At 38.8% G+C, this 13220-nt stretch overlaps 1 protein-coding gene across 1 annotated transcript in view; it reads right to left on the bottom strand.

Annotated features, from left to right (window-relative positions):
• FNBP4 (formin binding protein 4) overlaps nt 1-13220 on the bottom strand; it is a 38186-nt gene that overhangs the window by 5802 nt on the left and 19164 nt on the right. The window contains exons 13-15 of the mRNA XM_060159141.1: nt 8351-8661; nt 7662-7806; nt 6595-6929 (exon numbers count right to left, since the gene is read on the bottom strand). Of these exons, the coding sequence (XP_060015124.1) occupies nt 6595-6929; nt 7662-7806; nt 8351-8661 (791 nt within the window). The remainder of the gene's footprint in view (nt 1-6594; nt 6930-7661; nt 7807-8350; nt 8662-13220) is intronic.

Below are 13220 nucleotides of genomic sequence, written 5' to 3'. Positions count from 1 at the left end.
AAAATTTGTAGTGCATTTCATTTCTATTTGTCATGGGAAAGTACTTTATGTTTCAGAAGTTATGTACTGCCGATCACATTCAAAACCATGGATCCTGAGTTGCACTGGCTGTTTGAACACGTTTTTAATATGGGAACACTGCAGCCAGAGGAATAAAGATTAAATGGCTAGAATGCCTTTTTTTCTAGTTTATTTTCTAGTAAATCGCACACAAAACTCTTCAGCAAAAATATCGAAAATATACACTGGTCTTAAATATTCTTGAACATCAGAGGTACTGAGTATATATCTTTTTTTTTAAATTGGGGTATAGTTTTTTACAATGTTGTGTTAGTTTTCATTGTACAGGGAAGTGGAGTTCCCTGTGCTATACAGCAGGTTCTTATTAGTTACCTATTTTATACATATCAGTGTATATATGTCAGTCCCAATCTCCCAATTCATCCCACTGCCCACCCCCCCCCACTCTCTTATATCCTTTAAAAATGGCCGGTAACACTAAAGAGATGGATCATTGTTTTCAGATAACAGGTACATAAAAATGACATATTAATGTAGAATACTGGATTTTCAAAACTATTATTTATATGACTATAAAAGCATGATTGGCTAAAAAATTACTTGTTGAATGAATGGAGGTGGAAGTAATTATCTCTCTTGGAAGACTGGAGGCAGGGCGCCAAGGAAGGCTTCGTAAGAGAAATGATTCCTGGGCACTGATCATTCTAACAATTTAATTATAAAAGAATGAATAGTAGTGGGACTGGTAAACAAAGTAAAGACACGTAGGTGGTCAACAGTATGTTGGCTCAGGAGAACTGTATGTGGTAGAGTAAGTTGTCTGACAAGAATCTAATTCAAGACATTATCCTGTCACTGTTGATTTTTTATAACACTTCACTGGGAGGGGAAAAGCTGATGAGAAAGTTTCTTTAGGTAATTTAGGGCATTCAAAGTGTTCATGAGGATGATGTCAGAAAGATGGCGGACTATGAAGCTCCAAGCCCTTGTTTCCCCATGGAAATACTATATAAACAAATAGAGACTGACTAAAATGGCTTTGTGGGAACTCTGGAAACCAGTCAAAGATCTTGAGCAACCAAGAGAACACCCAATCAAGAAAAACCCACACTAAAAACAGGAAATTTTGTGGCATGTTTGCTTGCCTTATTCCACACACCCTCCCCAATGTGGTTGGGATGAAATGGCCCAATTCTCAGTTCTCCCCCTCCAGGTGGAAGGAAATAACTGGAATGTCTGATATGTTCTAGACTGTCTGTGGTTGCCTTAGGGACTGGTTTCAATACTGTCTTAACTTGGAGGTCAGCCAGGAATGGTGGCATATTTTGGGTCTCAGGTTGGAAACCGTGAAGGCAGTAGCAGGAGCTGCGGCATGTGAAAACCACAGTGGGACAGAAGTCATGTGGACAGATGGGGGCAAAAGATCATGGGCAGAGGAATACAACAGAACATATAAGGCTCACAGAAGAAGCAGGTGTGACTCTCTTAGGGAAATTAAAAGTAAATACACAAGGGGAAAGGAAAACAAAAAACAGCACATGTCCAGGGAACACATATGCCCAGGAAAGGCCTGAAAAAATGTTGCACTTTCATGTTGGACTCATTAAGGAAGGTTTTCCTCCATACACAGTCAGTATGCAAAGACTGGGAGAGTTTATTTTTTCTAATGTGCAGTTTTCAACCAAAGATCACAAAGCATACAAACACATGCTGGGACTTCCCTGGTGGTCCAGTAGGTAAGACTCCACACTCCCAATGCAGGGGGCCCAGGTTGGATCCCTGGATGGGGAACCAGATTCCACATGCATGCCGCAGCTAAGAGTTTGCAGGCCGCAACTAAAAGATCCCATGTGCCATGACTAAGACCCAGCGCAGAAGAAAGAAAGGAAAGGAAGAAAAGAAGAAAGAAAGGTTTCAGATTTACTAGACAAAGACTTTAAAATAACTGTCCTAAATGTGTCCAAAGAACTAAAGAAAAACACAAAGAATGAAAGGAAATCAGGAAAATGACGTGAACAAAATGAGACTGTCAACAAAGAGATATTATTATTAAAAAGAACCAAAGAAATATTCTGGAGCTGAAAAATACATCAACTGAATTGAAAATTCACTATTTCAACAACAGACTCCAATAGGCATAAAAAAAGATCAGCAAAATTGATGATAGGTCATTTGAAGTTATTGAGTCTGAAGAGCAAAAAGGAAAAGAATGAAGCAAAGTGAACAGAGTCCAAGTGACTTATACGACATCATCAAATGGACCAATATATGCATTATGGGAATCTCAGAAGGAGAAAAGGGCAAAGATGTTATGTAAGAAATAATGGGGCTTCCCTGGCGGCGCAGTGATTAAGAATCTGCTTGCCAATGCAGGGGACACGGGTTTGAGCCCTGGACCAGGAAGATCCCACGTGCTGCGGAGCAACTAAGCCCGTATGCCACAACTACTGAGCCTGCGCTCTAGAGCCCGCAAGCCACAATTACTGAGCCTGTGAGCCATAACTACTGAAGCCCGCATGCCTAGAGCCCACACACCACAACAAAGAGTAACGCCCACTCGCTGCAACTAGAGAAAGCCCGCGTACAACAAGGAAGACCCAATGCAGCCCAAAATATAAATAAATAAATGTAAAAAAACTGAGGGAGAAAAACTAAGATATTCCTAGATAAACAAAAGCTGAGAAAATTCATTACCACTAGATGTGCCCTATGAGAAATGCTAAAGCATGTCTTTCAAGCTGAAATGAAAAGATGCTAGATAGTAACTTGTCATACAAAAATTTAAAGTTCTCTGGTAAAGGTAAATACAAGAACAAACATAAAAACCAGTATTATTGTGATACTGGTTCATAATTTTTATTCTTCTACAGATTTTAAAAGACAAAAGCATAAAAAATAATTACAAGTCTACATTAATGGGTACACAGTATATAAAGATATAATCTGTAACACCAATAACATAACATAGTGGAGGTGCGTCTGTATAGGAGTTTTTGTCTGCAATTGACTGTACCAGTTTAAAATAGATATTACATGTAATTCCTACCATAACCACAAAGAAAATAAATATAGAATATACACAAAAGGAAATGAAAAAGAAACCAAAATGTGTCACTGAAAAATATCAACTAAACATAAAGGAAGGCAGTAAGAGAGGAAATGAGAGACAAAAAAGCTATTAAGACATACAGAAAACAACCAAAAGGAATATCAAATCCTTATCAGTAATTACTATAGTAAATTATTAATTTACTAATGTAAACGGATTAAACGCTACAATCAAAAAACACATACTGCAATGGAGCAGGACCCTATGGTCCCTTCCTGTCATGTCCTTGGCCTACATTTTGTCTGTGAAAAAACTTCAGCCAAAGAATAAGTTTAATTAGGGACATCCCTAGTGGTCCAGTGGTTAAGACTCCATGCTTCCACTGCAGGGGGTGCAGGTTCAATCCCTTGTTGGGGAACTAAGATTCCAAATGCCAAGCAGCGCAGCCAAAAAAAAAAAAAAAAAGTTTCATTGGAGAAATGAGAAAATGCAGAAACAAAGGAAAAGAGTCAAATAGGCCCAAGTAATAAATGTTTAGTCATTAAGCATAGTTAAGGACCTTTAGTTCCTTCTCAAGGGCTATAGATAATATTCTGAGCCACATCCTGTGAGCCGTCTTATACTGAAACCCCCACCAGGTGGAAGATGTTAACTACATGATGACCAGACTGTAGCCATGACATAAGCTGCCACAATTCCAAGAAATGGTCTCAAGGAAATGGGAACAAACTGACCCTGGAACTGAAGATTAATTGTACTTAAAACAATCACGATGATGCTGATCAGGCCACCGCATGACCAATTTCAAGATGGACTGTTAGAGCTGACAGTGCTGTTTCTGCCTGTAGCCCACTCCCTTCACCTATGAAAGTTCTTGTCCACTGACTGTAAGTGGGGGGAGTCGGCCTCGTGACAGGAGTTCCTTCCCACCCCGGGTTGCCAGCATCAAAAATAAAGCAAACTTCCCTTTCTGCCAACCTTGCCTCTTTACTGGCTTCTGAGTGGTGAGCAGCTGGAACCCCCACTTTCTTTGGTTACAATACTGGCAGAATGGATTAAAAAAACAAAATGCAATTGAAACTGATCACGTCTATAAGAAATTCATTTTACATCTAAGGACATACACAAGTTTAAAGTGAAAGGACAGAAAAACACATTCCACGAAAACTGTAACCAAGAGAAAGAAGGGGTAAGTGGATTACTACAAGACAAAATAGAAATTAAGTAAAAAACTGTTAAAAGAGATAAAGAAGAACATTACATAACGATAAAAGGGTAAAATCATACCACTTAAAATAGCACGCAAAAGAATAAAATACCTGAGAATAAATTTAGCCAAGGAGATGAAAGAGTTGTACACTGAAAATTATAAAACAATGCTGAAAGAAATTAAAGACCTAAATAAATGGAAAGGAATCCTGTGCTCACAGACTGAAAGATTCAATATTGTTAAATAGGTAATAAGACCCAAGCAATCTACAGGTAAATGCAATCCCTATCAAAATTCCACTGGCCTTTTATGTAGAAATGGAAAAGCTGACCTTTAAATTCATATGAAATTACAAGGGGGCCTGAAGAGCCAATACTGAAAAAGAAGCACCAAGTCAGAGAACTCACACGTCTCAAATTCAAAACATACCACAAAGTTATAGTAATCAAAACAACGTGGTGCTGGCATATAGACCAATGGAATAAGCCCATATGTTTATGGTGAACTGATTTTAGATAAGGTCTACCATTCAATGGGGGAAAGAATGGTCTCTTCAACAAATGGTCCTGGGACAACAGGGTATCACACTCAAGAGAGTGAAATTGGATCTCTACTTGACACCATACAAAAATTAACTGAAAATACCGTCACTGTTTGCAGATGACATGATACTATACCTAGAGAATCCTAAAGATGTTACCAGAAAACTACTAGAGCTAATCAATGAATCTGGTAGAGTAGCAGGATATAAAATTAATACACAGATATCTCTTGCATTCCTATACACTAATGATGAAAAGTCTGAAAATGAAATTAAGAAAACACTCCCCTTTACCACTGCAACGAAAAGAATAAGATACCTAGGAATAAACCTACCTAAGGAGACAAAGACCTGTATGCAGAAAACTATGAGACACGGATGAAAGAACTTAAAGATGATACAAACAGATGGAGAGCTATACCACGTTCTTGGATTGGAAGAATCAACATTGTAAAAATGACTATACTACCCAAAGCAATCTACAGATTCAATGCAATCCCTATCAAACTACCAATGTCATTTTTCACAGAACTAGAACAAAAAATTTCACAATTTGTATGGAAACACAAAAGACCCCGAACAGTCAAAGCAATCTTGAGAAAGAAAAACAGAGCTGGAGGAATCAGGCTCTCTGACTTCAGACTATACTACAAAGCTACAGTAATCAAGGCAGTATGGTACTGGCACAAAAACAGAAACAGTGATCAATGGAACAGGATAGAAAGCCCAGAGATAAAGCCATGCACATATGGTCACCTTATCTTTGACAAAGGAGGCAAGAATATACAGTGGGGAAAAGACAGGCACTTCAGTAAGTGGTGCTGGGAAAACTGGACAGCTACGTGTAAAAGAATGAAATTCTAATACCATACACAAAAATAAACTCAAAATGGATTAAAAGACCTAAATGTAAGGCCAGACTGTAAAACTCTTGGAGGAAAACACAGGTAGAACACTCTATGACATAAATCACAGCAAGATCCTTTCTGACCCACCTCTTAGAGAAATGGAAATAAAAACAAACAAATGGAACCTAATGAAACTTGAAAGCTTTTGCACAGCAAAGGAAACCATAAGACAAAAAGACATCCCTCAGAATGGGAGAAATTATTTGTAAATGAAGCAACCGACAGAGGATTAATCTCCGAAATATAAAAGCAGCTCATGCAGCTCAATATCAAAAAAACAAACAACCCAATCCAAAAATGGGCAGAAGACCTAAAGAGACATTTCTCCAAAGAAGATATACAGACTGCCAACAAACAGTCTGAAAGAATGCTCAACATCACTAATCATTAGAGAAATGCAAAAAACTACAATGAGGTATCACCTCACACTGGTCAGAATGGCCGTCATTAAAAAATCTACAAACAATAAATGCTGGAGAGGGTGTGGAGAAAAGGGAACCCTCCTCCACTGTTACTGGGAATGTAAACTGATACAGCCACTATGGAGAACAGTATGGAGGGTCCTTAAAAAACTACAAATAGAACTACCATATGACCCAGCAATCCCACTACTGGGCATATACCCAGAGAAAACCATAATTCAAAAAGACATATGCACCCAAATGTTCACTGCAGGTGTAATGAGGTGTGACTGCTTAATGGGTATAGGGTTCTCCTCTGGAGTTATGAAAATGTTATGTAACTAGAGAGAGGTGGTGGTTACACCACAGTGTGAATATACTAAGTGCTACTGAATTTATACTTTAACTATCACCTCAATAAAACAAAAATTTTAAACTAAAATGTAAAGAGAGGTTTACTCTACCTTATCTTTCTTTCCTTTTTTTGTCTTCTCAGGTGCTGGCATTTTGGGAGCTGGTGGTGGTGGTGGTGGGGGGGGAGGAGGAGGAGGAGGAGGTGGTGGCGGCGGCGGCTCTATAATGGCAGTGGCAGGCACAGCGCCGCGGGCCTGGACTGGCTGCAATGTGGGAGCAGTCACTGCCACTGGGACGGAACACTCAGCATAGCTCATAATTGCAGGAGCTGATGCCAGTCCTAAGTAATTGGACTGTAGGCTCATTCCTCTGGCCTGATGACCCATTCCTGTTGCTGGATGGCTAACTGATAGTGCCTGGTGTCCAATCCCTGTTGCCTGGTGACCTAGAACAGAAAACATAAAACTATAGAAAGGACATCGTGGGGCTTCCCTGGTGGCGCAGTGGTTGAGAATCTGCCTGCTAATGCAGGGGACACGGGTTCGAGCCCTGGTCTGGGAGGATCCCACATGCTGTGGAGCAACTAGGCCCGTGCGCCACAACTACTGAGCCTGTGCTCCGCAACAAGAGAGGCTGTGACAGTGAGAGGCCCACGCACCGCGATGAAGAGTGGCCCCCGCTTCCCACAACTAGAGAAAGCCCTTGCAAGGAAACGAAGACCCAACACAGCAAAAATAAATTAATTAATAAACTCCTACCCCCAACATCTTAAAAAAAAAAGAAAAAAAAAGGACATTGTGACACAGCCAAAAACAAGAAGGAGGAGGAAAAGGAAACTGGGAGTTAGATCACCTACAAAGTGATTCTAATATACCCCCCCACCAAGAAACACACAAACCACCCCCCCAAAAACAAACAAAAAACCCAGTCACATTTTCTGGTGTTCCGAATATTTTAGCATTAAGGTACTTAAACATCAAGATCAATGATGTTGTGTAAATGCTCAGAAAACAATCTGGAAGGATATATGCCAATGTTAACAGTGGTTTTTAGTAACTGAAATAAATGCACATAAACTGTCTTTGCAATGAAAAGCCTTTAACATTAATTTATGATATCTAATTCTGGAAACAAAGATAATACACTGATGAAAATACATTTTAATCACAATGCTTACCTGTAGCTACAGCTGATTGGCTGTAGAGGACCGGAGAACTACCAATGGTAGCTGATCTCTGAACTGCTGCAGTACTAATTTCTGTAGCTTTTCTCTTTATTGCTTTAGTGGAAGGAGAACTAGAGATGGTACAGTCAGCTGAAGTCTGAAACAGAGATTCTAGTCAGTGGCTGTAGCCCCTGGTTAAGTATCCTCTTTTAAAATAAAACATGTAGGGACTTCCTTGGTGGTGCAGTGGTTAAGAATCAGCCTGCCAATGCAGGGGACAACGGGTTCAATCCCCGGTCCAGGAAGATCCCACATGCTGCGGAGCAAGTAAGCCTGTGCCCCACAACTACTGAGCCTGCGCTCTAAAGCCCACAAGCCACAGCTACTGGGCCTGTAAGCCACAACTACTGAAGCCTGCTCGCTGCAGCTACTGAAGCCCATGTGCTCTAGGGCCCACATGCCACAACTACTGAGCCCACGCACCTAGAGCCTGTGATCTGCAACAAGAGAAGCCACTGCAATGAGAAGCACGTGCACCACAATGAAGAGTAGCCCCCGTTTGCCACAACTAGAGAAAGCCCGTACGCAGCAACAAAGACCCAACACAGCCCAAAATAAATAAATAAATTAAAAAAAATAAAACGTGTCAATCATGCCCCAGTCCTCCAAAACTTTTCAGAATGCCAGATGGCATTTCTCACCTGGCTAGTTACAACTGTGGTTTGTGCTGAAGGTTTCAATGGAGTATCCTCCTCCGTTCCTGGAGCAGGAGGCTCCTCACTTCCTTCATCCTCCATCTCGACCTCCTGGATCTCACCATCTTCTGCAGGAGGAGGAGGAGGGGGAGGGGGAGGCGGGGATTCTGGAGGTGGAGGCGGAGGCGGTGGCATTTCCAAAGGTAATGGAGGTTGAAGCACAGGCACATTTGACTGAAGAAGGGTCCAGAACGGAGTAAGTGGCATGAGTGATGAAGAAGAAACTTGGCCAGAAAAGGACTCTTTACAAAGAGAACCTATGAAAACAAATAGGAGTCAGGGAAAAAGCAAGACTAAAACTCCATGAACACAGAAATGTTCAACTGATTATATAGACAAAACCTGTCCCACAGACATCTATTCTACACTGATGTCACTGAAATATTAAACTCAGTTCAAAAATGACTTCCATGAAAAGATAAATTTATAGAATTTACTGTTAGCACTCGCCCCAGCTGTGTTATACTAGTCTTGTTTTCTGGGTACAGATTTATGGCTGAGTAAATGAAGCAACATCACATCAACTTAATGAGAAATTCAGTCATCTGAACCTGAAGTTTATTTCAAAGATACACAACTAGAAGGCAACATTCTGGGGTCTTCTTTATTTCAAAAGAGAGTGAATGATGTGCATTTGCAATACTGATTCCACGTACTTTATCTTTTAGTGAGCTAGATAAGTAATTAAGGATGACCCAGAGAAGTACACATTCAAATCACACAAACTCTCCCCATTTCAATTAATTTGGGTTACTAAGTTTCAAAAATCCATTTGCAAGGTGGTATTGTCAATCCTATCATTCCTTCACACCTTTGTGTGAATTATTCATTTACTAAATCACAGCAACAAATGAGAGAGGGTAATTTTTTATTCCTGTGATGAGAAAAGGGAAATCAGTGAGCATGAATCTTCAAGGTAAATGATAATGATAAATATAACACAGAGAAGAGGTGTTTGAAGATATGGAGGATTTGAAATGGCTGCTGAAGTTAAGAAATTATAGCTGAGGAGCTGCAGGGTTAGCTTTCCTCAAAATTTGCAAAAGTCATAGTAAATTACTGCCCTTTCTCTGCTGGGAAAAGATTTAAAGATTAGAGAAAATAGGAAGATATACTTACTTGCAGCCTTCCCCATCCCTCTTTATCGTCAATAGGGAAGTTTCACAATATTTGGGACTATTAGATCTATATCCCAGGAATGCTGAAGGGGATTTTCTCCCTAAAATCATAGAATTTAGGAGTAGAAGAGACATGAGAAATCGTCTAGTTTACCCCTCTCATTTTAAAGGTAATGAAACCCAGGAGGGAAATGACTTGCCCAAGATCATATAGCTCTTAGTGGTCAAGTCTGACCCCTAGTCTAGTGATATATATATTTTTTTGGCCGAGCCGTGCATTTTGCTTGCAGGATCTCAGTTCCTCCACCAGGAATTGAACCCGGGTCACAGTAGTGAAAGCTCAGAATCCTAACCACTAGGCCATGAGGGAACTCCCCTAGTGCTATTTTAACAAGATGTCCTGGTGAAATATCAGGAGTCTAAGAGCGTTAGAAATCTCAAATTTCACTTCTCACGGAGTAGAGATCCAGATGCCGTCACCTGTCAAATTCCATGGTCAAAGCAGTAGATTAAATAACGATTCTATTATAAAAGGCTCTAGAACAAGGATAAGGCCTTTTACCTTACTTTGCTCAAAATACAGCACACTGGCACTCAACAGTGTAAAACCAAAGCAGCCATGAACCATTTGGCTTTTAGAATAGCTTCACTTTTTTACGGAACAGGTAGATGATACATTATGTAAGAGACTTGAAGAACATAATTCACACAGTTACTCTAATTATTTTGAGAAACTGCTTACTACCAAGGAAAAGGGAACTGAAAAAAATTCACCAGAAAACAAGAATGTAGTTTTCCAGCTAAAAGACTTCAAGTGTCTCATTAAGCTTTATGAATCTCTACACTAACTGGTAGACAGTTTGGGTATGGGCAGGCAGTCTACTACATTACATAATAGTACATCAAGATTACATCAGAACTGAGGAAGTAAACACTGAGGATTAATAACTTATTAAACTTCCTTTTACTAAACCAACCATAATATATGGTAGGTAAACAAATTTGTCAGATTTATATGTTGGCAGGTTTCTCACCTGGAAGCATAATGCAATACTGGTATGTTTATGATGGTGAGAAGCTGCTATGCAGAGGAAATCAAGAAAACAAAGCAGGTTCAAGATTAATAATGTGGTTTACAACCTTCAACAAAGTTAATCAGAAATAATTGAGCTTTCTGTAAATAGGAAACAAACTAGACTTGATAAATTTAGATCATACAAGGAGCACTTTTAGAGTTAATATTTGAATCCTAAACTAAGTTTACTCAAAACATAAAAGCTGCATCGTAACACTGATAATTATCTCTTTTAGCTTAAATACAAAGAATTTCGAGAAATCCTAGTTTGAATATCCATGGATGTCATATTACATACTGCTTCTCTTCATTTCTAAATTTAACCCAGTTGAAGTATTTTGCCATTTAAGAGAACATTAAGTCTGAAGTCCAAGGAGAGATTAAAATGGTATATACATAGATTTTATTATGTGCTAATAAATTTTTTAAACTACCAAGCTTAAAAACAGAATACCGTGAGGATACAAATGTTGAATTCTCCAAGAACATATTTTTTCTATGAATCTTTACTTCTATATGAATAGAAAATCAGGCTTTCTTTCTTATAAAGGTAGGCTTCCTTTATTGTTTTCCTATACTCCCCCAAAAGTATTATTGCTTAGTATTTTGAGGCAAGAGACCAGTTTATCAGTTTAAATCAAGAAATTATTATAGAAATAAGACTTTTTGGAAAAGCAGCTTAACTTAACCTGACAAAAGCCCAGCAAAACAGACATGTTGGGTATCTTGAAGTATCACTCATCTTAAGAGATATAATGTCAAATTCAAACATGCAACAATGAACAAGGATTAAAAATGAACAGAACTTTGAAACTTTCTTGCTCCTCAGTGTATATGTTTTCTTCTTTAAAAGATGATTTTAACCACTGTTGGGCTGACAAAAAGCAAGCATTATACACTTTCTTTACAGGCTTAAAATAGTGATTGGTATTGCTCTTCAATTCCAAAGACCTTAGTACAAGATTTGGATTTTATTTAGATCAAGTTTATCATGTGGTTTTAGTAGCTCTCAATCAAGAGGCTCAAAAATATAAGCTGGTTTACCAGCGGCTTTTTCCTTTATCAGACAGTACCAACTGTGTGTCATTAACAAAGGGAGAAAGTAACTTAATGTTTAACTCTAAGGTATTCACACAACACTTAGCATTAGCAATTAAGCTTTAGAACATATAAGAAGGGACATTAGACACTGGTCAAGAAGGGAATCACCAAACCAGAACCACCATCAAGCCTCTTCAGGTCACTAACTATTAAAAAGTAAATACAACCAAGTTACTAGACGTATCTACTATTCACTACCCAAAGAATGAGAAAGTAATCTAAAGAAAATCTCTTCATGAAAATGGTACACCCTGTAACTTAAGAATTTTTTTTTCTGAAATATGAAGTAGAAAACCACTTTTTTGCTATGTTCTAAAATTATCTGCAGTCATAGGTGCCTATTTTGAGTGACCTGATGATTCTTAGGCTATTTAAGAAGTTAACAAAATCATTGGTACATGACCATTTTTATTTGGTACACAATCAGAACTTTTCTACTGGGATTAGGGAGCCAGTAGAATACAAAATATTATTTTTGATTAGCAGAGGACGTAAGAATTCAGCTCTTCACTCCCATCTTACCAAAAACTATCTTTTTATCCTCAAAGGTTTGTGACTTTATTTTTTAATTAAAAAAAACTTGTAGTTTGATTTACAATGTTTCAGGCATACAGCAAAGTGATTCAGTTATACATATATATACTTTTCAGATTTTTTCCATTATAGGTTATTACAAAATATTGAATATAGTTCACAAAGGTTTATGACTTTAGAAATCATTCCACAACACTCTTACCTTCACATGCTATCATTTAAACAAACATCTACCAGTTTTTCAGATTGAAAGGCTGTTTGTTCATCACAGTCTTGACTATGCTTCATTAGCCACTTATTTTTGTCATTCCAAGAAAGATGGGACTTCGAGGAAAAAAAACAGTGTATCTTCTTCCATAATAAGGAAATCAAGCAATGGTTCTTCAGATTCTCAGAGTAAATGAAAAACTGTGAAATGTGAAAGCCTTTTTTTTCTTTTTTAAATTTATATAACCAGGGCTTCCCTGGTGGCACAGTGGTTGAGGGTCCGCCTGCCGATGCAGGGGACGCGGGTTCGTAACCCCATCCGGGGGGATCCCATATGCCGCGGAGCGGCTGGGCCGTGAGCCATGGCCGCTGAGCCTGAGCGTCTGGAGCCTGTGCTCCGCAACGGGAGAGGCCGCAACAGTGAGAGGCCCGCACACCGCAAAAAAAAAAATTACGTAACCAAACTGAAGTTCCCTAAGAGTACTTTAACTGGATTGAGCCATCTTAATTGTTTTATACGAGAATATTGATGATTTGCAATGATCAATTATTTTGCTTCTCTGAAACAAGTATGGTCCTAGTTTCACAGCATTTATTCAGATCATTTTGGTTTGTAACAACCATACTTCCTACGAGATTAGTGAAGTGTAAAAATGAGGTTGCAAAATCAGCAGACTAAGTGCTCTACAGAAAGGCAGAACAAATCTCTTATTACTCCACATAAATATCGACAATTTAAATAACTGGTTCCTTAGCATTAATTAGAATTCCTGTTATTGGA

This window comes from Lagenorhynchus albirostris, chromosome 9 (genome assembly GCF_949774975.1).
Source record: "Lagenorhynchus albirostris chromosome 9, mLagAlb1.1, whole genome shotgun sequence".
In the NCBI taxonomy this organism is placed as follows: domain Eukaryota; kingdom Metazoa; phylum Chordata; class Mammalia; order Artiodactyla; family Delphinidae; genus Lagenorhynchus; species Lagenorhynchus albirostris.
The sequence above is the reverse complement of the archived record's forward strand: the minus strand, read 5'-3'. Positions and strand labels throughout refer to the sequence as shown.